Source organism: Bidens hawaiensis, unplaced genomic scaffold (genome assembly GCF_021521415.1).
Source record: "Bidens hawaiensis isolate Kalapana, Puna unplaced genomic scaffold, B.hawaiensis_p1.1 tig00057047_1, whole genome shotgun sequence".
Classification (NCBI taxonomy): Eukaryota; Viridiplantae; Streptophyta; class Magnoliopsida; order Asterales; family Asteraceae; genus Bidens; species Bidens hawaiensis.
The window spans coordinates 2,614-30,164 of NW_027500300.1; the positions used below are offsets into that span (position 1 = coordinate 2,614).

General features: G+C 36.0%; 1 protein-coding gene and 1 pseudogene across 1 annotated transcript; both read left to right on the plus strand.

The window, feature by feature from the left end:
* Positions 1-17,150: 17,150 nt before the first annotated feature.
* LOC143601751 (telomere repeat-binding protein 4-like) lies at positions 17,151-19,794 on the plus strand. Its single transcript, XM_077079066.1, has 7 exons — positions 17,151-17,323; positions 17,410-18,121; positions 18,199-18,434; positions 18,534-18,742; positions 18,829-19,140; positions 19,234-19,297; positions 19,430-19,794. Exons 1-7 carry the CDS (start codon positions 17,240-17,242, stop codon positions 19,598-19,600), a joined length of 1,788 nt encoding a protein of 595 aa, XP_076935181.1. The 5' UTR covers positions 17,151-17,239; the 3' UTR covers positions 19,601-19,794.
* Positions 19,795-24,403: 4,609 nt separating this feature from the next.
* LOC143601750 (scarecrow-like protein 9 pseudogene) lies at positions 24,404-26,453 on the plus strand (annotated as a pseudogene).
* The last annotated feature ends 1,098 nt before the right edge of the window (positions 26,454-27,551 follow it).

A 27,551-nucleotide genomic window follows, 5' to 3' on the forward strand; every position in this document is an offset into this window, starting at 1 on the left:
CACTCGCCAGCAGTCTTCTGATCATCAGTATCATGAGAAGACATGGTGGAAAGAAGAAAGTGATTTCGGGAAAATGCTTGCCTGAAAAGGGGAGTATTTGCCGGAAATCACTAAGAAGAAGAAGAAAGGTAAAAGTGTGAATTACAGATAACTCTCTCCCCCTTTATATAGTAATCGCAATTAATGCGGTGAATTTAATGCGGAGGAGAGAGAAATCAAAGGTGCAATGAAACTATGACACGTGGCAAAAAGCAGGCTGGCAACAGCTGTTGAAAGGACGTGTGCCAGTAATTTCGCGGCCACGCGCCTGAAAAATCACGCCCACGCGCCTGAAAAAACGACTGGAATGACCATGTTCTGTCACGTCACCATAACTTCCTGCACGTCCTGGCACAGTCAGAAGAAACTGTCGCACGACGTTTCAGAGGTTTGGACTGTTCTTATCTTTTCACCAACTCTTCGAATTTCAAAATTCAAAATTCGAAAATATTAAAAAGTAAGCGGGAAAATATCCCTTACCCCTTGGCAAACAAGTAACCGTAAGACGGCTGCGGGTACAGTGTTAAGGCAAAACCCTTCACATACCTAGCACCCGCAGGGAATTGAAGCCAAGGAAAACTTGGCAAACAAGTAACCGTAAGACGGCTGCGGGTACAGTGTTAAGGCAAAACCCTTCACATACCTAGCACCCGCAGGGAATTGAAGCCAAGAAAACCTTGGTAAACAAGTAACCGTAAGACGGCTGCGGGTACAGTGTTAAGGCAGAACCCTTCACATACCTAGCACCCGCAGGGAATTGAAGCCAAGTACCCCGGCAACCAAGTAACTATAAGACGGGTGCGGGTACAGTGTAAAGGCAAAACCCTTCACATACCTAGCACCCGCAGGGAATTGACGCCAGGAATACCTTGGAAGTAAAGTAACCGTAAGACGAGCGCAGGTACAGTGTTAAGGCAAAACCCTTCACATACCTAGCGCTCCGCTGGGAATTGAAACCAAGAAGGATCTTCTGGGCAATGCTTGCGGAAACGGAAGTAACATCCCCGCATAGCGGGAACGTCGAGAACTACGTTGTTTGAAGCTCCAAGATGGAATTGGTGGTCTTAACATAATTGATCACTATGTTCAAAACTACCAAAACCTCATGGAAAATACATACAACTGGGACTCAACGCTCCTGACTTGCGAGGAGGTTACAGACCTACCCGCATCATACCCAGAGACCAAGCAGGAAACTCGGGCATTTCTGCAAGTGACAAGGACTTCCCATGGAAAACCTTACAAAACCCTTTTCAAAACCCTTTGCTTAAGTCCAAAAGTTCACCTCACTTTATTAAACACGCATGAGAAGAACATTGGACTGGGGGGACTTGAAGAGGTAGGTCCCAGCAGAGACCGGTTGGTCCCGCAAGACTCACCTTGAACAGGGTTGTCTGCGCAAAGACCATCTGCTCCCGCAGGACCCACCATGCTCATAGAATCTTACGCGCAGTACGCAAGCTGTACACGCAGGGAAAGCCGCCCAATGGTGAAGTACCCCGCCTGTTCCCGCAGTTGCGGATACAAGCCATCAGGGAAGGCTACCCGCAGACAGCAAGGCTACACGTACAAGATTAGCTACTTCAGCAGTCACGTGAAGGCATGAGCAAGGCGGGAACAATCCCGCCCAAATGAGCCAGTCTGATTCTGAAAGATCTTTTGTACCATACCTACCAAGGTATGGATAGGACAGACGATCTGACCAGAACAGCCCATGGGCCAATCACAGGGTGACAGCTCACCGACAACAGTGCGAGGAGGAGCACCCTCTAGTACTGTTTGTCACTATTAGCCGCTGCCTACTCACCAACTCTCACTGTGGAGCAGGCGCAGCCTACAGTTGGTGGAATAGTATTACTGTTGGCCGTAACCTATTCACCAACCAGCATGGCCTGCGTACAATCCACAGTCAGTAGGACGTGCATGGTCTACAGTTGGTGGAATAGTGCAGCCGACTTTATTACTGTTGGCTGTAACCTACCCACCAACCAGTATGGCCTGTGCGTAATCCACTGTTGGTTGAACAGGAATACTATTCAGCCGGCTGTACCTTCTAGAAAACCTACCTTCGGCTATAAATACTCCAATATCTTGGAATGGTAAGATCATCTACTATCTCATATAACTTGATAACTGCTCTAATAGTATTCACATACTTTTATATTCAAAGAGCAATATAGACTGATTCTCACGCCGGAGGGTGGTCACAAGGAGGAACCCCCCCTTCTCAGTGACGAGCTTACGGTGTCTGTTTTGCAGGTTCCCGGAAGTACAACCTACTCTGCTGGACCTAACCTTCGTGGGAAACATTATCTAGCCCCCAGATTACCCATAATCTGCCCGGGGTCACTTAGTGTTTCTTCACTTATAAATTATATACATATAACACAAATGTATGCCACTATTGTTGTCTAAAGTTCGTGTAAAACTCTTTTTCACCTATTTTGTTTAACTAAAGTCACTTCAAACCCATTTACAACTATTTTGTCTTATTTCATATATACATGAACTTTATATGTATCATTACCACTCCTTACTGTATACATGTATCCTCTGTGTATCCTAGTCACTTTTAAAGTATGTAAATGCACACCCTTTTGATGCAAGACGCCTTTCTATTGCCAAACTTAAAACATCTTAGTCATATTTTCATAAAAAACCATAAGCATCATATACTTTGAGCTCATAAACTCATTTATAATAATAACATAAATATATATATAAGAGAGATTTCTTTTGAGAACCATTTGAGTTTTAAAAACTTGAAAGAACTCAACAAAACAATTCTTTTTTTTATTTTTTTTACATATACGTAATATATGTAGGTTACATGTACGTAAAAAAATTACAGATTTTTTTACGAACCGAGTCGACTTATTAAATAAGTGTAGCGGACGTTTAAATTAGTGTAATCGCTGTACATCATTATTCTCTCACCCCTACTTTAATTTTTTAATCATATTTAATCTTAACAACATAATCTAATCCATTTAATTAAATGTGTGCTGAAGAATGAAATTTTTGAGAGAGATTATTTGAGAAACTTATTGAATTTTAAGAACTTAAAAAATATTAGTCTACCATTTTAATAAAAATAACAGTCTTTTGACACATTACTTGTCCCACCGATCGATCATGCGTTCATGCCCATTTCAAAGGTCCCATTTTCGTGAATATTATTAGCCCAACAAGTTTAAAAGACCATTTAACTGGCTAATTATCTTAAGTAATAAGTATTAGTCCACCAAGAAAAGAGAAAACTCAAAATTCCTCTAGAATAGTCAATTCTCATGTTAGAGATGCGCATCAAAACCGGCTTGGGATTCGAAAGCGGTTCCAAAACATATGATCAATACCAGGACCATTTGCGTGAAATCGGTCCCAATCATATCTCATCCACCGATTTGAAATCACTTTGAGACAAGGTTGCAAAAGTCGCTATGCATGCCCTAGACGGTCGAGTGGGAAGTTGGGTGTACTCAGAGTACTCGGGGAATATCCGGAGAGTACTCGAATATGGTAAATATAATAAAAACAGTGGCGGACCTAGTTCACAACTAGGGGTAACCTCCGCTACCCTTTAACTTTTCGTCGGCAATGCAAAAAAGTTTTTTTTATCGGTTTTCATATTTCCTTACCCCTAAAAAAATATTACGTTACCCATATTTGTTTAAAGCCCAGCCAATTTAAAAGTTCAAATCAATTAAAACCCAAACAAAGTTTAAAGCCCAAAGCAAATAAAACCCATAACCCTTTTTTTCTTTTGTTTGTGAACGAGAAACATAAAACAGAAACAGGCTCAACAGCCTCTTTAGCAATATGTTTAAATGAAGAGAGAGAGAGAGATGAAGATGATGATATCGATCCAAAACCAATTTCAAATATTCCAACTCCAAATTCAAATATTGTTGATGATATGTAAGAAAATAAAGATATCGGTCTACGTTCAAATATTGGAATGATATGCAAGAAAATAATAATATTGGTCTAAATATTCCTTTGGCTTCAAGCCCTCAATATGAAATACAATCGATTTGAATGATCTGTTGAAATTATGGACAGGTTCGGGTAAGCCAATATGGCCAACCGAGTTATGACCCGTGAGAGTTACACCTTGGACAATGAACTAAAATCCGCTTAAATTGTTTAACCGGTAAATGACGAACATAATCATGACGAAATTATTATTAATAATAGTTATAAATAATATATAGTTTATTTACTAATTAAATAAACTGGTTTGGGCTTTAAACGAAAATTGGACTTTGAGGCCCGGTTCGTATTTAATCATGATAATCATTTTTGATTTGATCATGTTATAATAATAGAAGAAAACGATTTCTTGTAGCAGGGGTCTTCCAACCTAAATATAATATTATATCTATATTCAACAAAAGGGTTTTAGGCCGGCTATTACGAATCTCGTCATCATTATATTTAAAAGGGCTGCTGTGTCCGCTGTTGCTTCTGGTTAGCCGCTGTCACGCGCCGCTGCCACCGTCTACGCGCCACCAGCACCCGTTCGCGTTTGGTTCGTTACCTAGCACCGTTCTTTGAACCTCGGTGTCTCAACTGGTTATTTATTAACCGAGGTAAACTTAAATATATCGTTAGTTATAATAATATATTTATCGTTTGACTCATACTCGTATTGTCTGTAACCGGATCCTGTCGGGTTTAGTTTCGGTGCTGATTAATTGTTTACTTTCCGCTGCCTATATTTATTAATTAATAGGATTAATTATTATTTGTCACGTTTATTGAACCGGGTTTAATAAATAAAATTTTGACTGATCACCACTGGTACCCAACATGATCTTCCTTTGGATCCCTCTGATAGACCACGTATTGCTAGTTATCATCCTAATTAAATAGACGACATAAGAAGAGCGTATATTGTTAAAAATGTTTTTCAACCACGATGTGACATTCCTCGATTTCGGGTCAAATGGTATTTATTTTGTATTTGTTTTTATGTTGTAAACCGACCCGATTTATATCCCGAACATTTCAAATATATAAAATATTGGATTTTATGTTACTAAAACATTCCCGCTTGTCTAATTTTAAAAACCCCTTTTACGGATTCGAAAACGGACTTAAAACGCTCAAGATACATCAAAAACGAACTTCCGGACGCGAACCGACGTGCTGACCAGCAGCAACCCCATTTTTGTTTGTTTTTTTTTTGTTGTTGTTTTGTGACTTGTCTTAACCTCTCTTGCATGCAAACCTTGATATCACACCTAATGCTTGACCCTTTCAACCCACCCTATATATAAACCCTATCCCATTCATTAATCCTTGCTCATTCATCTCTTTCTCTTCCAATTCTCAAGCATTCAAAGGTGCTCTTCATATTTTTTTGGCAGTCTGACTTTCCAAAGTCAAACTGACCATAGTCTTACATTATAATCAACTTGTTAACATTTATTTATACTTGAAGATTATTATACAACATATATAATAGTACCCTTTGTACCTTCTGTGGGCATTTCTCCGGTCTCGGTCGGTTAAGTGTCCGGCCTATAAGACAAAGCTACATGGAGGACTCGTAGTAGTCCTTGATTATATATATTTTCCGCATCTAACTATCAAACTTGTTATACTTGTTTAACTTCTGCTCATCTTAGTTCTATTTTACATTTTGAGTTCCATGGTTATGGGTTTATAGACACTAGCCTCGGTTATTCCGTAAATAGCTCCAAACCGGAAGCCGAACTCTTGTTTACTAGTTTGTTTAAATAGTTGTATAAACATGTTTTATGTAAGATTTGAGTTTCTAAAATCATTTTAATTAGTTCCATGGTTATGGGTTTGTAGAATCTAACCCTCGGTCTTATCCCGAAACAAGATCCGAACCGGAAACCGAACTTTCGTTTAAAGACTTTGTTGTTGACTTTTTGTATGTAAAACTTTGGTATTATTATTTATAAATTATTTTACAAGTTCTATGATGTTTGGACATGTGGTAACCATTCTTGGCCTTATTCCAAGATAAAAACCAAACCAAACCGAACTAAACCAAGTTTACTCGCTTAAGACACACAAGTGTGTTTTTAACCATTAAAGCTTATATATTTCTTTAAAAATACTTTATAAACTGATTTTAATTATTTTCACAAAGTACTCGGAATGTTGAATCCAACTTGATCTTATAACAAAGTTTGGACTGATTAAACCGAACACTCGCTTAACGAACGTTGTTAGTTTTAAAACAATAGAACTACATACTTGGTTAAGTCTCTTTAAGATTTATTGAGTTATCTCGTACATTTATTATTTTGGGAAAGTTGACTTTGGGTTTGGTCAAGTCACCAAGACCCGAACAGACCACCCGAACACTCGTTAAAACCCGTTTTAGTATCTATATTATAAAGGGACTTTCTTTCTTGCATTTTTACCCACCTTATTACTTAACATAGGTTGAGTAAAATTAAGGGGTAGATACTTTAACCCGGTTTCGAGCAAACTTACATTTTTAAAGGACTATTATTATAATTTCTTAAATATTTACATTTTAAACCTTAAACTTTAAATTGTTTACATTTCTTATAATTTATTTTCGTTAAAAGGCTTCCAAGACAACTTTTCTAATACAAGACTTCTTCTCCTTTAGGCTTCGTTTGTTAAACTCATCGTTCCGGTTAATCTCCAAATCATCAAATCTTTCAAGTTTATTACTTGAATGTGAGTACTTTCATCCCCCGTTTTCACTCTTTTATATTTTGGGGGTGACATTGCAAACTTATTCAAATCTAAATGATTTATACTTGAGTCTTAAACCACAAACTTTATTGTATACTTTACTTAAATAAATGCTCGATTTGGTGATTATATGCTTGAGTGCTAATGTGTTTACCGCTTTTGGATGGTTGATTCATAAATCCAAGTATATCTGGCATACCCTTATAGAAAGGTGTCGTTAATGTATTCTTATTAACGATTTCTTACAAAATCCGAGTATATTTGGCATCTCCTTATAGAAAGGTGTCGTTAATGTATTCTTATTAACGATTTCATTTATCTAAATTGTTGCTATTATTTATTGTTTTGTATACAAGTTGTGGAATTTCATATTATATATCTATTGTTCAAAAACTATGAAATGACTCACCAACCTTTGTGTTAACAAAATCTATTTATGCAATGTTACAGGTTTGACTTTAGGTTGACTCGAGGACTTGAAGAAAAAACGTTATCGAGGCTATTAGGATATTAGCAAAACGAACATTATATTATTTACTATGATTTGAATTCGGTTATTGTATGAACAAGTTATGTGACTCTTTGTGTTTTTATGAATTTAAATGAGTTGATTAAATATTGTCACTTAATAGTGTCGTGTGGGATGAACAATCGGTTGCGCCCCGACGTTTCCGTCATGTTCGGGGTGTGATAAATGTTTTTCAACCACGAGGTCATGACTTTAAATATACAAGCTATGCTAGTGGCCAGAGACATTTTAATGTAAAATGTTTTGATAAACACGATTGGTTGGAATATAGCACCGCATAAGAAAAAGCATATTGCTTATGCTATTACTTGTTTAATGAAAGTGTTGGTAATCAAGGTGGAAGGGAGACTTTTGCAAGTAGATGATAAGATGAACACAAGTTAGTAATGCTAGCTTGGGGTTGCAAGCATGGGACAGACAACAAAGACATAGCATGCAGTTACTTTCAAAAAAATTTTTGTGTATAAAAACATGCATTTTATTATATGATATAAAACTACTGTAGCATGTTTAGAGGTTTAAAAGGTTCAGCTTCGAAACAGTTTTGAGTTATGCACACTTTTATTGACGTTCTGCAATAGAGTTCTGGATTTTTACAATAAAATCATAGTACACCAACTTCATTGTAGTGTGACCAATGTTATCATACTAATATTATCTTCTTAAGGCAAGAATGAAAACATACTTTAGTGTAAAAGACAATTGTATCTTAATTCATACATTAATTTAACGAAAAAATTATTTTTATTTTATCAATTTGCTAAAATTGCCGTCAAGTATGAGAGAATTGATAAGCTAATAGAAAACGAGTATCGCGTTGCGCTGCCGTATCGCACAGGTTTCTGCTAGTATGAAATAAACGTATATTTTGTTTTGGTAGTATGAGTTTGGAGCTACCTGAATCAGTCGCTTCTTAGCTTTGACCCATCACGATGCACAAGTAATGATTATTTTGCGAGTTATTGTTTGTGTTTTTTACCATTCTTTCATACTCCTACTGATTCGTATTTTGAGTTGGTGGCATGCATCATTCTTTCTCACCTGAGGATAAACTTGTCTTCGTGTCCTTCGAGTAAAGAGCTTTAGACTTTTTGTTGAAGATGACTAGTGTTACTGGCCAACACCTTCTTTGCTCACATTAGGATGCCAAATTGCACTACAGTAAACACCTTGTGATTTTTGTGGATATTTCCATGCATCACCTACGAGGCTACAATCTCAACACATGGTTCTTAAACACTGTGAATACGGAGTCAAGTTTGTCGGTCTTAGACCATCCGTACTGCCTTCCCCACCTATACCGCCCCCCCCCCCCCCTTCTCTCAAGAAACACCTTCCAGGGTAGCCTTGGGGGGTGGGGGCTTCAAATGTTGTTTTGGAAAGCACAACGTTGTTTTTTAAAAAACTCAGTTTGTTTTATTTAAAATAATAATAATAATAATATTGGGGTAATGATTGAAACGGAGTCTTAACTAGTCCGGTTCAGTTCCAAGCTGGTTCTTGCCAATCTTGTTCAAATTTCGATTCTGGTTCTCAAACCGGTTTTCTTTTTCACCTCGAGAGACAAGAAGAATAAGCCGTAAATGGGCTATATAATAGTGGGTGAAACAACTCTTTTTCAATGGGTTTAAGCCCATATAAAATTTTCAATTTTATTAAAATCTTTAGGGCCACGGTTAGTATATCAGAAAATAATTAAATTTTGAATTTCAAATTTGGTAAATCAAACTGTTTCCAAATAAAACTATGAAATTAATAGTATCTGTTTACTTCTTTAGGGTTTGCAAGTCCGAAAATATAGCCGTTACCGATTAAAACACCGACTTCCGTTTTACTTGTAGGGTAAGCTACCAAATTAGTATAAACCATACGAATACCATCACTGTCTACTCATTCATAACTTTGTCTTGTCTTCCTTCACCCACTTCAAACACCATGAATCCCTACCTTCACCGCAACCTTATTAATCGAGTCCAATACGTGGATGAAGTAGCCATCTTCAATATCAATAACCCCTGGGTTCGGAATCAGAACCCTTATACACAACCACAAGTAAACTTGTTCAACCCATCTGCCCACCTTCACCCGTTTGAACGATTTTTAACACAAAACTTGATCTTGCACGAGGCCGAATCTGCGCGACAAATCAGCCCTTCCCGTGGTCCGGGTTTACCAGATGAAGTGATTTCCAAGCGTCTCCCTGTCTACACTTTACAAAGAAACTGTGAGCGGGATACTTGTTCCATTTGTTTGGGTGAATACGAGAGAAGCGAGAAGATCGGGAGAGTTGACTGCGGTCATCGGTTTCATGCAAATTGTATCAAACGGTGGTTGAAGTCCAAGAACGAGTGCCCGATGTGTCGGGCGACCGCATTGACCGTATAGATGTTGGTTTTGATTTGTGATGTTTTTTTTAACGTTTGGTTTGAATACTATTCTTGATATATGAATTCGATTTATTGTTGCTTTTATGTGTCTTGCTTGTACAATTTATGTGTTTTCCAGGTATTAGGATTAATTTGAACATCATAGTTTTTATAAAACAAATAAAAAAGACTATATGCCAATAATAACAACACAATCAAATACTCTCATCAAACTTATGTGTCTTGTATTAAATGAAGAATTGCTGCTTCTTAAGATGTTAATGAGCTAGGACTACTGTTGGCTGGTGAATATGATAGGTGTTATGGTCCTCAAGGTAAATATGTTTGGTTTTAAAACTAGGATTATTAATTTTATATATACCTTACAACCTTGGAAAGTTTCTTATATAGCCAACCAAAAGAAAAAATTATCATATGTACTGACTTTTTAGGTAATAAACATTCTTATAAAAGGTAATTTGTGGGTCCAATTTGAAAGCGCAATCTGTATATTAGAGGGTAATCGTTAATTGATATGGTGGACAGTAGTAAATCTATTGTGTGAAGTTGCTCCTATGAGTCTGTTATGATAATGGACTGCTTTGTGTGTAGAATGTACTCCTGTAGTTCCATATGATTTTCTTGTCTTGGTTGCATAACAAAATTGTGTACATATTAATATAGTTTTGTTTTGGTTCTAGAGTTAAATGGGGCTATATGTGAGTACAATTCCAGATATAGGACTGGTGGGTTGCGTGAGTGTATGTTAATTGTTATTGTATGACATCTTAATTGAGCCCACTAGAGATATAGGTTAGCAACTTAATTAGAGTTAGATTTTGTTTTGGGCTTTAAAAGTCTTTAGGGCTAGGTAGGTGACAAATCAGGTATTTTCTGGAAATGAAACTGGCTCTGGTAGGTGTACAAAAAAACTGTTAACCGGAAACGGAATCAAACCGCTGGTTCGTATAGTTTGGGTATTTCATAATCAAACCGGTTTTTTTTGTCTTAAACCGGTTTTACTGAACCGGATCAGTTTGACTAGTTATGCTTAAACGGTTAAACCAGTTTCTAAACAGAACCGGTTTGGGTCAAACCGGTTTTGAAAATACATGGTTTGACCATATCGGTTCATAAAAATAGTTTTCTTAGGAAGATAAGAATATACCAACCTTTGTTCTTATTTTGCGTACTCCATCGACGCCTCACATCTGTTTAAACGTGATCAAGCGGATCTCGATTCTCCACCGTTGTAATATTAACCGCTCAAAATTCAAAATCCCCAATTTCTCTTTAAAAACCCTAATAATCACACAGTCCCATCAAAAAAATCAAAACACTTTCTCTCAAATCTTGACGTCAAAACCCTAACAATGTCTGGACGTGGGAAGGGAGGAAAGGGGTTAGGGAAGGGAGGAGCAAAGCGTCAGCAGAAGGTTCTCCGGGATAACATCCATTAGGAGGCTGGCCAGGAAAGGGGTTAAATGAATGCTTGTATTGAGTCCTCTGTTCCTATAATATATTCTGATTGAAAGTTTGAATTAGGGGTTTGTAATTGATGAAGCTAATGGAATGGAAATGAAATGTTTGCATATTGAATTTGCTTAATGCGAGCCTAATTTTGTAATTTTATTTTGTATTTGGATTTATCTGTGTGTTAAGATTGTATTAGCTTTTTGTATATTTCCTACTGGTACACGCCTTTAATAAGTCCCTTGTATGAAGGCACCTGAGCTTTGAAGCAACACAGTATGTATTAAAACTAGATTATTTAAATGGTTTTATCATGATTATCTTGTGACTTATTAATCGTTTTTTCTCCCTTCTTTCATGTTCCTACTGATTCACGTATGAGTTGCCCTACTGATTGAATTGTGGATTCTCAAAGTTAAAGTATTTTTGTTTGTGGGTAACCAAAACTTGGGAATATGTAGTTCTCAAAGCAACTTATGAAATGTATTGAAAGTCATACCTCGTTCTGAATTTGATTAGCTTTAGGCATTTTTAGATCGAATCAAACGGGCCTGTTGAACTTGAAACCGAATATGCCAAGTATTTATTTTATCCATCTTCATTAGGCGCCTTACCATGGGTAGATTGGTCTAAACTTGAAACCGAGTTGAACTTGACTGCACAATTTGGAAAGGCTTAAACCAAAATATGCGTGGGGTACATACACATTAAAGAATGGGAGAGATTTGGTAGTTGTAATAGCTTGTAGTTAGCACCGGTCGCATCGTGTTCCTATTTCACTGGCTGCAACTTCTCATATTGCGACCCCTAAATATATAATTCCGGTAAAGCAATCCTAAAAGTTGAGTGTCACTAGTGAAGTACTCGTCAGTTGTGGATTCTCCAGGAGGTTTCTGGGTGGTGAGGATGCAGGTTTAAAACTGCAAGTCAATTTTCGTATTTACACAATCATTAATGTTTTAAGTTATGATTTTGTGCTGAAATCGATCAATTGATTTGATTACACCCGGTGTATGTTGCTTATGATGACGATGAATGGGGGTTCGTGCCCATGATGATAAGCACACAAATTTGTGAAGGATGTTGTTTGAATTATTGATGCTGAATGGTGCTCAAGTTGGTTCATATTAGACTTCTTTATGGAAGAAACGACAACAATTTAGGTCGATCTTCATACTTGAGCTTTGAATATCGGAATTTTATATGCAAATTTAAGCCCTGCTTGCGGTGCGCGCATATAATGTATATATGTGTGAACCCTCGGGTGGGCAAAAGTGAAATTGCACTAATTTTGACGTTATTTTACTAAACTCGTGAAAATAACATTAAAAATAGCGGAAGGTTAATCAGGCATCATGTGGTGGCGTTGATAGCCGAAAGACAAGGGTACATGCACCGATCAGCCGATGATTGAGTTCTATGTGCCTTATGTCCAAGGCTTGATGCAAAACTACTATCGAGCCGGGGGTCTCACCGGAAGCAGTCTCTCTATCCCTATGGGGTAGAGGTAAGGCTGTCTACATCTTACCCTCCTCAGACCCTACCATAGCTTTGCTATTGGTGGGATATACTGAGTACGATGATGATGATGATGATTATATGCAAATTTGACAAACATATTACATAAAACAACTGGTTATTAATTATATTTTCAGTCAACTTATACCTAAATTGGGGAAAGTTGCAGCTGCAGAATCAATTTTCGAATTAGGTCATCTGATTTGGTGTCATTGTTCATGACAACGGAGTATACGAACCTTCTTGCAAGCGAGTACTCTGCTCTGGATGTGCAAAGGATTGATGACACAATACTTCCAGGTGTTATGTGTACAAATTTAAGGTTTTTGCCTTTGAAAATTATCCTGTTTTGTTGGTTAAGACAAGAGTTGAGGAGCAATCATTCACACACTAATCTGACCGTAACATATAGATAAAGTCAACCTTTTTTATACCACAGCCATCATGGGCGACTAATGCTTGTTACAACGAGTTTGAGAAACAGTGGAATACAGTTAGAGCCGACTCAACGATTTTGGAGGCCTAAATCGAAATGAGATTTTGTGACTCTTTTACGACAATTGTTTTAAAAAACCAAAAAAAAAAGTGCTAATAATGAGTCCAGAACTCATGACTTGCAAGTTAGCAACACACAAGCTTACCACCAGACCAATAGACATATTTGTTTCTACTCCGCCGATTAAATATATATCTATATATAATGTTTTTTATTTTTTTAATTTGAAGGCCTTAACTAAGTATGAGCCGGTCCTGAATACGGGTTTGCAAGTTTTTCCAAATGAAGTATTTTCCGTGGAGTTAACCAGACTGCATATATAATCGAACAAAAGGAGTAAACTATGAATGCTCCCAATGAATCTTCACTCCAGATCCAAGAATCGGATGTCCTTTGGAATTAATGAAAGTGGTAAGCATGCTTCCAAAATGCGTAGCTTCCAACATATCATTGTCAATATTGGTTGTGTTAAGCTAAGTGTCGGGCAATCTAAATGAGTTACGTGATTTTGATGATGCATATACAAATAATGTTGAAAGATACAATGGTAATGTGTTTGTTGCTCAATTCAATATCTTCTTTATGATTAGTATAAATGATTTGTTTCTTGTTTTATGGAAGAATTTTTATGTTTGGAGCTTTGGGCCGGCTGGATGCTTATATGTCGGGCTGGATGGCTGACTTGGGCTTGCATATTGAAGACGGGTTGTGCCCAATTTACGACTTGACCCACATGGTTATATGCACGGGTCATATTTGTTATGCATGGGTCACCCGGATATTATGTCAAGTCTATAATAATTAAGGAGAGTATATGTTAGCGCTAATGTATTTAAGTAGGAAGAGAAATAGGAAACACAACACGAGGATGAGGATATGATCAAATCATTATCCTAAATGATAATTACCCCCCCCCCCCTCCCTAACAATCATTGATGAGTTAGATGACTAAAGCAACCTATGACCTCCTCGAGTCTAGAGGGTTAAGGTGATGAATGAGCCAACAAAACTCTCACAAATATAATTTGCATTGTGAATTTAGGAAGAAGAATGGACCAGGATATGGTGTGTGAAAATTAAAGCCAAAGATCTCTAGTTATAGGCATGAAGTTCTTAGAGGTGCAACCAAATTATGAAGAGTTGCAATGGCTTTATCCTAACCAGATTTAACTACCAAAATTGTTGGAAAATGTTGTTGAATGAACCCAACATTGACCAACGCCAAAACCTTAATTATATCTCACTTTGTGAACATCACAACACCAAGTTTGCACACAGCGCATCCAAGCATTGACCAACGTTGGTTGGTCGTTGAGCCGTTGACCAACACCTATTGTTGGCCTACACACAGGTTGCCATTCTAACGATCCGATCCACAAATGTTTTGACTTGGAACTATTAACTGTGGCTATGTTTTTCGTGTCGGGACTTTTTATGGCGTTTGGTAAAGAGTATATTGAAAATATGTTGGGTGAGTTCTTTATTAGTAGAGTCCATATTTACTAGGTACAAGTTAAGTTATAATAGGATTGCGACTTTGCTTGTAGAATTACTTGCTTTTCTATCCCATAGGCATCAAAGTGTTGGTGATTCTTGGGGCTAACTTGACCATAACTCTAGATATTTAGTGGTGCAAAAGATATGATGAACAAAAAGTTTTCCAGGGAGTCTTTCTTGATTAGAAAGATAGTCCAAAATGCTATCTCCTACTCTTTTGAGCAATTACCTTTTTTTAACCAAAACAGAAGAAAAATGCAATAAGTTGTAAAATGACTTGAAAAGTCAGTCTATATTTAAACCGATGTGAAACAAAAAAAATGAAATGAAAAGACAAAAATACCCTCAAATGGACGTTTTAATTAAAAGAAAAACAACGATTGTCTACTCCGGGGACTAAACACATTAACAATTGTTAAGCGTTGGGAGCTAGAGATCTGTAACTTTATTTTAAGAAAATGACAAACATGGTAACACTAACCCACTAGAATGATCATTCATGCATTTTAGTTACTCTGAATATAAGTATAGTTGTATTGTATATATTATGTCGAAGTTCGTTTGGATTCATCATCCAAATAGAATTTAATAGGAGAAAACGTAATGGTTATACCAACTGCATAAAACCTAATAGGTAATTTGACAATTAATATGGTAATAATTTCAATACCTGTGTTCAAACTCATTAACAAGCTTCAAGTTAAGTTTATGGTCACTCATGACATATTTAGCTTTGTTTGAAGTTAAGTTTATAATGGGTCCATCTTGAGTAACTAGATTGATTCACACCTTATTTTGGAGCGAGAAACTCTTTCAAAGTTTATTATAGTACAAGCAATTATTGTATATGCTAAAAGTATTAGTCCTTTTCAAATTCAAATATGTGGTGTGCCTTTTTGTATATTGAAAACTAGGATAGAGCTCGTGTGATAGACGGGTGGTTAAAAAAATCAAACCAAAAAGTTAATTTTAATAATATAAATAATAACATATCTTGTAAATCTATACCAATTAAGAAAAAGATAAGGTTAATATTAATTCATCACTTGGTAAGATACAAACATTTTAAAAGTAAGGTAGTGAGTTCGATTCTCACCAACAAATTGTAAAAATGAAAACTTGTGTGTAAATTATAATTTTAAAAATTGTTGAGGTGGAATCCTATATGGATAGCTTAGTTAAAGGCATGAAGTGAAAATTGTAAAAATGAAAATTTATGTGTAAATTATAATTTTAGAAATTGTAGAGGCGAAATCCTATATGAATAATTTAGTTAAAGGCCATATGGATTTGCATTGATTTAATATAGTAGTTAGATGGGTTCGAATTTGATATCATAATAAAAGAAAATTGATATGCAATTCTAAACCAAAATTTAAAGATGGGTTTGAAGGATACCCATATACACATTAATCCATTTCTTTGAAATGAGTATAGTTAAATTAAACAAAACCATCAAGAGCATGCCTGAAATTTAAATTTAGAAATCAATCACACCTTAATTACTATAAAATATTTTTTACTTGTTAATGCAAACACAAAATGCTTAATATGACTTAAATTGTCTTATTATATCTAGCTTGGTCCTATCATACTCTTGTTGTATAAAAGAATTTAAGAACTTGTTGGTGTGACGCATTCATGCTCATACCTAAAATCCAAATCTTGAAACCCGTCACATCTTAGCCGCTGAAATCAAATTTTACAAACACAAAACCGTTAATGTTTCTAAAATAACCATATCATTTAATTACATTCACCTCATCTATTCCCATCGTATAAAACCATCAACAACATACCTGCTTCCACAACACCACCACCCCATTCTTTTGCAAACAAAAAACCTTCCGACGAGGTAAAACCTTTACGAACCAAACCCACCGCCTCTCTCCTATCCTTCTCCGCCCAACAAACAATCCGTAAAAAGGACTCCTACCTCGAAAATCTTCAAGTTCCATCGCTCACACCTTGCAGCTCAGCGTCACATCAGTTTCGGATCACAAAAACTTTCATCTTACTTACCCAGGCAAATTTACCTTTCTACCCCTTAAACTAAAACACATTACATACCCACCCCACCCCTCATCGGAATCTATGGTAGATGTCTACAAGTACAAAACCACATCCCATCTCATCAATTCATTCATTTAAGTAAATCAAATCCCAATTTCCAATCAATTTCAATCCACTTCTCAATTTCCTCATCACAAATCAATCACCCCCAATTTGCTGTTATCAAAATCGAACAAACGGTTACGAATCATCACAATTCAGGTAACAATTTCACCCCGATCTCTCCGATTATTATGTCTTTACCCGAGATTTGCTCCGATCTTCGTGGGTTTAACCTAAACCCTCGCTTTTTGTACCCGATCCCTTTCATTCGCAGCCCAATTTTATGATCTGATTAATTGGGTCAAACAATTATAAACTTTATTATGTCTGGTTCAAAAATGGTAGTTTTTTATCATGTGGGTGGGTGGGTCTTGGATTTTTCTAATAAAGTTTTGATTTTTGATTCGTAATCTGGGTTTTAATTATTATTATTATTTGATTTTGTTTATTAATTACAAGCAGGCCTGAGAAGTTATTAGCATGCTTAGTTATTAAGATATGGTGTTGAAGAAGAGGATATATGATGGAGGATTTCATGGGTTATTGGCTCCCGTGATACCGAAGGCGCCGAGATCTTTAAGGGTAAATTTTTACATTTAATTTATGAATGTTAGTTAAATGTTAATTGAATGTTAGTTAATGACGTTTTATTTGTTTCGTTTTAATAGAGGCGTGTAGAGAACCGATCGTCTGAAGATGGTGAAATTAGCGGTTTTGAGTTGTTAGCGACGGTGGCCGAGAATTTATTACAGGAACAGGAGAGTGAAAGCTCGACTTCTAGTGTTGGTCTGAAAGGAAAGGACCTAATTAGCAACCGTGAACCGCTTGAAGTCAAAGTCAACTCTGTGACGCCGGATCGTCATGATCCCGCCAGCGGCGCGGAGAGCGAGCATGTTGCTCAACCCAGTTTGAAAGAATCGCCACACTCCGAGAATGATTCTGGTTTGGATCATGCTTCTATTGTTACGAATTCTGGTTTCGTGAAAAAATTCAACTCTAGTTTGATAATGGAAACCATTGAAGACGAACCGGATACTATGTATGGTGTTAAGTTTGGTGATAATAGAGATGAAATGCAAGTCGAGGCCGTGGAGGAACAAAGTGGAGGGTTGACTTCGGTCAAGATGTACAATGTGAAGGACCGTCTGAAACCATCTGTATATACCGGCGTGCCAAACAAGTCGTATGCTAGTGTAGATGTACCCTTTTATAAGGATAGGGGGAATGTGAATATTAACATTAGAGATGATGATGATGAAAAGTATTTTTGGTATAATAACCGTAATAACACCAGATTGAGGGTGTTTGGATCGCGATCGCGTGCAAGATATAGAAGAATGAGGAAAATGATGCCTGCTAGATACTTCCCAAACAGCACTAGTAAGTGGAGTATTATAGATTTGTTATGGTATAGTTTCGACTTTTGTACAGCGTTAAAGTTATTTATCTTTCTTCAGGTGGTGGAGTCAAATCATTTTATCATAAAAGGAAGAAGATATACATGAGAGAACGGTTTAAAGCTGATGCTGCAATTAAGAAAAAGAAGTTATTCGATCATAGGTCAAAAGTTTCATATATAAAGGAGGGAAGTTATGAAAGCATGTCTAATTTAGTGAAATTTAGCATAAAGTCCTTCAAAGTTCCAGAATTGTACGTTGAGGTCCCCGAAACTGCAACCGTGGGCTCACTGAAGGTATTATTTATGGTTAAAAACTTAGGAATGACCCGTGAATTTTATTTTTTTTTTAATTTAATATGCATTTCTTGATTATGCAAATTGTTTCTTTTACAGAGAAGTGTGATGGAAGCCGTGAAGGCGGTTTTAAATGGTGAATTACATGTAGGGGTAGTTGTACAAGGAAAGAAAGTTAGGGATGACAACAGGACATTACAACAATCTGGGATTTCACAAAATTCTAACCTTGAAAACCTAGGATTTACGCTGGAGTCTAGTTTGCCGGAAGCTTCTTCGTTTCCTGCGCGGGAAGAAACTCCATCTAGGTACTACATTCTTCATACTTTATTGAATAATTTAGATAAAAAATGGAAATTTAATGGTTATTTGTTAATACTGTGTTGTCTTGCAGGCCTATTATTGATGGGTGTTTCTCAAATTCTTCCTCGGGTCATCCCCCTCCGGTAACTAGTTTGTCCAACGAAATTGAGAAGAATGTTGAAAGTAAAACTTTTGCAACTGAAGTTACAACTCAAGAGCTGGTGGAAGACTCGAAAGCTCTTGTGGTTGTTCCGCCAGTGAATGCTGAGGCACTCTCGGTTCTCCCGCCGAGTGAAAAATCGACCAAAAGATACGAGTTTTCACAAAGGAGAACAAGGAGACCGTTTTCTGTTTCGGAAGTTGAAGCACTTGTTGAAGCTGTTGAAACCCTTGGAGCCGGAAGGTGTGTATATTAATATTTATATAATCAATATAATTATGTTCAGATGATAAATATTGGTTTTAATAAACGTCTAATTGAAATAATGTTTTGCAGATGGCGTGATGTTAAAATGCGTGCTTTTGATGCTGCGGACCATCGGACTTATGTTGACTTGAAGGTAACAAATCTATCTTTTGCAGGTTGGGTAGCGGGTCAGTCTGGCCGGCCTGGTTAAAAAGTTTTCTTTTTAGCTTATTTTTCTGATTTGACCGGGTTGACCTTAATCGAGTTATGGATATCTTGATTTCAGGATAAATGGAAAACATTGGTTCACACAGCAAGCATTGCACCTCAGCAAAGAAGGGGTGAGCCCGTGCCCCAGAATCTTCTAGACCGTGTGTTGGTTGCACACTCGTACTGGTCTCAGCATCAGGCTAAGCAGTCCGCGAAGAGTCAGAAGACTTTGGAGGCTCAGATGTAAAGTTAGAGATGATGATGAAAAATGTTAGTGGGGGTGGGTTAGGAATCTTGATACATTTGGTGGGTCTGTAAATTGTTAGGGAGTGAAAATAATAAAGGCAATCTAACATAAAACTGTAAAGATTGCTAGTCTGATTTGGTAGGTACCTTTGTGTATTTTTGTAAATTTTCTAATGTTTTTTTTTTTTAATTTCATTTTGACATTTTAGAATTGCCTGGATTAGTTTCTGTTTCTTGACCGCTTACATTTAAATAGTGTTAAACATGTATCGTGTAGTTACACATGTTGGTGTGAATTTAAGAAGACAACAGTACGATATCCGGAATAAGTGTGAGGAGGGTATCTGGAATAAGTGTTGGAAATTGATTCGGATATCCCATCCTTTTAGGGCTGTCAATTTATGGCACGGACCTGTTAACACGACACGATATGAAACGGGTAGTAGCAGGTTTGGGTTTGAGTTTAACAGGTCTCGTGTCTTAAACAGGTTGACGTATTTAAGACATGTTAAAATTCGTATCCTAACAGGTTAAATAGTTGTTAACTTGTTAGTAACCTGTGTAGATTTTTTATTAAAAAAATATATATATACACTCCTAAAGTCATAAACCTAAAGTCATACTTATATACAACATTTCACTCATGTCTGTCAAAACCCGCTATTATTTTTAATGGATGCTATGATTTCCTTTTATAATTTTTTGTTTCAAATATGTTATAGATTTGTGTTTTTTTGTTTCATATATGTTAAGGATTGTGGTTTTTTATTTCAAATATGTTATGGATTATGACATTATGTATTAATTAAGACTTTTATGTTTGTTTTGAAATTTTTTGTTCCATTACACATGTATTATTCATTGTATGTTTAAACAGGTCCTTTAACAGGTCTTAACATGTTAACCTGTTACTAAACAGGTTTGTGTTCATGTTTGGAAAAAATGACAGGATTAGTTATCGTTTCGTGTTCATGTTTAGTACCACAGATCATCGTGCCTTATCGTGTTGTGCCCGACATGTTGTGACAGCCCTACCACCCTTATTATACATTATAGAGAGTTTGGCACTTACTAGCCTGTTTAGGAGGTTTACCCTCATAACATAAGGCCTTTCACCGGAATAAAGAGGTTTTACCTGTTGGAAATAAATTGGAATGATTAGATAAACTAATTATTAACAAGTTCAAATAGTAGAGATTAATGTGATATCGATACTCTAAAATGTATGGTTAAAAACTTGAACTTTGGTGAAAAGGAGAATGGGCTTGTCCCACATTGATAGAAGAAGAAACTAAGAAGTGTTAAGAAGGATTCACAAGATTATATTCTTGTATGACAAGACACACTTAGTGGCATTAGCAAGGGTGCATAGCACACGACTCGCACGTGCATGGGCGCAATGACACGTTTTTCACTTTGCATCACCACGAGTCACATTAGTATTTTTGTAGGTATGGGACCAGCATGCCACGTGTTAGCGATTGAGCTCATCTCAGTTCAAAGAGTGACATGTGTCTGATGACACATCACACACACTTCACCTACTATAAATAGAAGGGTGTTGGGCATATTGAAGACATAGCATACAACAACCATTAGTTCAGTTCGTTTAGTATTACCAGCCACAACCAAAGTTCGATCTAGTTCGTTTCATTCAAGATCTTGTATATTCTAGTACATATATAGTTCGGGTGCTAGGTTAATCCCGACAGTACATACTGCTTCGACTGTTGTACCCTGGGAGACAGACGAGTTCACCTGGGTGGCCCGAAATCGGTTTTAAGAGACCTTTATTTAACAGAACTCCTCAGCCAACACCCGCTTTATTTGGCTTTATTGTACTCTTTTCTTAGTTTATTTCATGTAATTTGTTATTATGTAAAATTCTTTTGCTTTATATTGTAATCGATATTAATGAAAATTTATTGTTTATTGTTTGTCTTTTGTTTAATACCCATTCCATGAAGCTAAGAGTAGGTTAGAACAGAAGAAGTCTACAAGAAGGCAATCCAATATGGTGTTTTTCCGGCTTGAAGTAATACATTTTGTTTAAAGTGCCTTGTGGAACTTTGTTTCGCTTCATCCGTTCCATTGGAGACGCGATGTTCGAACCTTCTCCAACGGCAAGGGTTAAAAGGCGGAGAAGCATTAGAAATTTCATTCTCCTCCGACACCTAAACGACAAAGACATGTTTAACTAAATGTGTTTTGTTCAGGTGTAATTGACATGTTGAAATCATTTAACACAAGAAGACATGTTTTAACATGATGTTTAGTGTTGATCTTATAAAAATAATATTTAGAGCAGTACTTATAAATGATTGGTTTATTTGGTTGTATATAAAATCATGAATTTGTCTACTTTAAACTGTTTAAAAAAGGGCACATTTCGGCCCTTTCTAGGCCCACATTTGTTGTGCTCAACAAATATTAGAAGTAGATGGTGACATAAACGTTTAATGATGATTGGTTAAAGTTTAATATAAAATAATTCACACTATGGACCTTTTTTTTAATAAATGCGGGAACACTTACTGGAGCTCACTTGATAACAATCAATATTTTAATAAACTCAAGGCTTATATTTGTATATAAATATAGTAATATGTATAACTTTGGTTAATCGTGTGACACATAAGGTACATTTTATTTATTTAAATTATCACCTTTTGTCCTTTTATATTAATAAATGGTAAATTATTGATCGGATCGAAGATCACAAACTGATGTGCATTTATACCTATAAATCTTCATATTTCTTAATTCAATTGTTTAGATATTTTATCTTAATTCGGTTAGAAGATAAAATATAAGTTACAAGTGGGATATTTCGAGAATGAAACTATCTATGTATCAATTTGCAAATAGTTTTTGAGTAAGAAATTCATTTATAAACTTATCACAATCAACTATTCACTTAAACTGTCATGATCATGAATGTATAAAATGTATGTCATATTTGTCTTTGCTTGTGTATCATACTTTGTTAAAAAGAAGCGACTTAAAAGCATGCGATACTATTTAAATTGTGACGATAACTTGCGTATGATATTATTATATGAAATTTAACAATTAAGATTAAATCAAATAATTTGTTTTATATGAAATTGTTTAAATTACGTATTTAATAAATAAATAAATTTAAAAGTAAATATACAATTCAACAATTTACATGTAAAATAGTGATGTTTTTAGTTGCTATAGTGATACAAGTGACGTTGAATGATGATAATGTGATTATTGAAGGTGGTAATTATGATGGTAGTTCGTGATTGCTAAGAAATTCGAGTATATATTGTGTAACACCTTCTTCACATCACAAGCCATCATAGTTATTAGACATACACCGTCATTTTAATTTCTTTTATGAGTATGCTATTCATCCTATTTATATAATGAAACAAATAATAGTTATTAACTTATTACACATATCCCATCATTTTAGTTTCCTTTAGATCTATGTTATTTAGGGCCGTCCAAACCGCTCGTCGCTCGAACTCGCTCGCCGCTCGCTCGAAAATTGCTCGAAAAATGCTCGCTCGTTTTTACGCTCGATTGAATACGAGCCGCTCTGCTCGGTTCGGTTTGTAAACGAGCCAAGCAACGAGCAAAGGTCTGCTCGGTTCGATTCGGCTCGAATATTTTTAATTTATTTTATATATAATTATATATGAACAAATATATAAATATATAGACAAAACACATAAATATAAGATTACAATAATTTTTACCCCTTAAAATTTTTCATATTCCGTCAATTTTATAGTTTTATTTGTTCGATTCAAGTTTTTAGAATACTAGAAGTTTGTTTAAATGATCATTATATCTCACTTCAAACTTATTTTTTAATAAAAAGTTACAATATATTACATGTTTGTCTAGAAACTACTAATTTATTTATAAAATATATTATTTACAACCTTCAAATTTGTTTTTTATTGAAAATTTTAAAGTGAAAAAGAAATAAATAATGCTCGAAATCGCTCGACGTTCGTTCGAAAAATGCTCGATTCGATTTTGGCTCGTTTCGGTTTTCGCTCGGTTCGAATTTCAGCCGTTCGGTTCGGTTCGGTTGTAAACGAGCCAAGCAACGAGCAAGCCTTCACTCGGTTCGGCTCGGCTCGTGAACAGCCCTAATGTTATTCAACTTATTTAAATAATAAAAATATATCTCCAAATCAATCTTGGTAAATTAAAATGTCTAAACTTATTTAAAGTACCAAAAACTTAAATTAATAATATAATTATAACCTATATATGGATCATCTATGCAGACACATTTTTGCGTTTGTTTACCTAAATGATTCGCATGTATACCATACCATTCGATGCCAAGAAACATCGTTTTATTAATTTCAGCCGCTTTAAAACAACTATTCTGTTTAAGAGAGAAAAGATTAGTTTTTTGATAAATTTATCAATGAAACTTTTGTATAATAAAGTTGCATTAAAAAACCTCGTATAAGATAAGCATACAACTAAACATGTTATTGTTTTCTGAATGGCACAACTAAATGTGTTACTTATAATAATACCAAAAAAGAAAGAAAGTATCAACTAACATATAATATTCAAGTTCCCTATGTTGCAAGAGATTAATAAGTCAACACTCAACTCAAAACTCCCAAAAATCATTCCGTGTTTCCTTCTCTTCGTTTACTTTCTCCCTAAAGCATCTAGGCTTTGTCTCTGGTAACTAATTCTCTATGTATTTATTTACATTTTATTTATTTAGTCTTTCATATTCAATCTCTATTAATGCTCACAAATGTGTTTTTGATCCTGGTAGTATACACACAAATTCACATAAAAATTGTTACACAAAAGTTTACTTAAGTTAAAACTTTGTTAAAAATAAGCAGGTCGCAACGGTATATTCCTATCCAGAAGCAATGAATTGCAACGAATATGCTTCGATTCTATCGGATCAGTATATTCTAAATGTATTGAACTTCAACGAGCCATTTACGGATTGGAATCCCGTGAATCATGTACCTCAATCTGGATTCAAAGATGAAGCTGATCTTCATGAGGATTCTGATTTTAGTGATCTGGTTTTGAAGTATATTAACCAGATGCTAATGGAGGAAGATATAGATGAGAAAAACTGCATGTTTCAAGAGTCCGCCGCGCTTCAAGCGGCTGAAAAATCATTCTATAATGCTCTAATGGTGAAAGATGAAGATCATAGTCAAAGTCAAACTCAAAGTCAAAGTCAGCATCTTGCTGCTGAATCTATAGCTCTTAGATGTGATGTTACTGAATCTTGTTATGCACCGAACACATTGATTGGTTTTGATAAATTTGATTCGCAGTCTTGGTTTCATCCATCTTTGGTTGATGGATTTGTGGATTCTCCTGTGAGTATTTTAAGCTTCCCAGATATGTTTTGTGATAACCGGTTTTTGCGGTTTCAAAAGATGATGATCAAAATGGAGAAGAAACATGAAACTAGCCTTGTTTCGGATCGGTCTAGAGGTAGAAAGAATCCTTATTTTGAAGATCTTGTTGAAGATGAAAGGAGTTTAAAGCAGTCTGCAGTGTATAGCGAGCCAGCCGTTAGATCTAAGATGTTTGATGATGTGTTGCTATGCGGTGGAGCGAAAACTCACCCTTCTCAATGTGAGTTTGCTCGCAAAGAGACTGCTAGTAAAGGTCAAACGGGTCAACCCAAGGGGTCAAACGGGGTTAAAGCCCGTGCGAAGAAAAAAAGTGAAGTGGTGGATTTAAGGTCGCTTTTGAGTCTATGTGCACAGTCGGTTTCCACTAATGATCAGCGTGGTGTGACCGATCTACTGAAACAGATACGAGAGCATGCTTCACCAACGGGTGATGGGATGCAAAGATTGGCCCATTACTTTTCTGCTGGGCTTGAGGCTCGTATGGCCGGGTCAGGAACCGAGATCTACAAAGCCCTTTTGTCTCGGCCCACTTCAGCTGTCGATATACTCAAAGCTTACCATTTGTTTCTCGGGTGCTTCCCGTTCACCAAAATATCACATTTCGTTTCGAACAAAACTATTATGGGTGTTGCCCAAAACAAAACAAAGCTTCACATTATAGATTTTGGAATTCTATACGGTTTCCAATGGCCCAGTCTTATACAAAGACTTTCAATGAGGTCCGGTGGGCCACCCGAGGTTCGGATCACTGGGATTGACTTCCCATGCCCGGGCTTTCGACCGGCCCAACGGGTTGAAGAAACGGGCCGACGGTTAGCAAATTATGCTGAAACTTTTGGTGTGCGGTTTAAGTTCAAAGCGATAGCACAAAAGTGGGAAACGATTAGCATCGAGGATCTTGAACTCGATGATGAAGAAACGCTTGTTGTAAACTGTGGTTACCGGTTTAGAAACTTGTATGATGAAACAGTTATGGTGGATTGTCCAAGGAATAATGTTTTGGATCTTATTAGGAAAACGAGCCCGGAAATCTTTATACAAGGGATTGTGAACGGGTCGTATAATGCGCCTTTTTTCCTAACGAGGTTTAGAGAGGCTTTGTTTTTCTTTTCCTCTTTGTTTGATATGCTCGACGCTACTGTTGACCGTTTGACCGAAGAGCGGATGTTGGTTGAGAAAACGATATGGGGGCGTGAGGCGATGAATGTCATTGCTTGTGAAGGTGGTGAGAGGATTGAACGGCCCGAGACTTATAAGCAGTGGCAGGTTAGGAATCAACGGGCCGGGTTTCGACAGGTGGCGATTGATCGAGAGATTGTGAAGAAGGCTAAAGATTGGGCGGTTTCGGATTACCATAAAGATTTTGTTATTGATGAAGATGGTTGTTGGATGTTGCAAGGGTGGAAAGGGCGTGTTTTGTATGCAATTTCTTCATGGAAACCAGTTTATTGAATGGATATTAATGTATGCAATTTGTTTAGGGTTGTAATAAAACTGTTAGTAGCCATTTAACATGTCTCAACTTGTATTGTTACTGATAATGGAATAGATGTAATGTAAAATCCAACAAAATGATTTGTTCAAGGGCTCAGTTTCTGTTGTAAGCTTATTCAATAATGTCATGTTTGAGGAGAAACCAATGAGCCTCTATAATCTGGTTGTGTTAGCAGTGGCGGACACATTAACGGTTGCCACTGACTTCGTTAAGTTTAGGTGCTCGAATGTCTAACAACTCGATAGAGAGTATTATTGTGGGATCCGAGTTTGATGTTTTGGGTTCTACTTGACTACTTAGAACAACATAAAAAGATCCTAAGAAAATAAAGGATGAAATTCTACATAAAGTTACACATAAAAAGAATAAACTTATATTCAGTAAATCTCACAAACAACATAACCTATCACTGGGTTTTACTTACAAGAATATACGAAAAAAACCGAAAACAACAAAATTTAATAATCGACTTGAGTTTGAAAAAAGCTTAAGAAGAAAAACACATTCAGTCAAAAAAAGATTTGAAAGGGGTCACTGACTCAAACGGTCAAACTAGCTAGATGAGATTAATGAATAAAGACTTCCAAGTCTCCAACTATATATCATACTAGTTTGAGACCCGTGTATTACACGAGGAATTAATAAAACTATAAATTAAAAAATGAATGTTATTTGTTAATGATTATTCAAATTTTATAAATTATAGGGCTACTTTAACTAAAAGTCTTCTTGAATTTCCGACTACAAAAGCAAAAAAACATAAAGAAAAATTAAATAAATAATAAGTAATTTACAATAGTATGTGTAAAAGCATCTTTTAATTATTAAACTTATTTTTGAAAATAAGATAATTATATTTACATGTATGAAATTTTCATATTTATTTTAAAGTTGGAAATTATAATCCATGTTAGTATAACATAAGCGATTGTAAATAGTAAGACATAATACTACTATTTATTTTCAACCAATTCTTAAAGTTTGATTAAAGTTTAAAAACATGTCGTTTAATGTTAACAGTCTTAAAGCGATTGTTAGTAGTAACATTTTAAAAA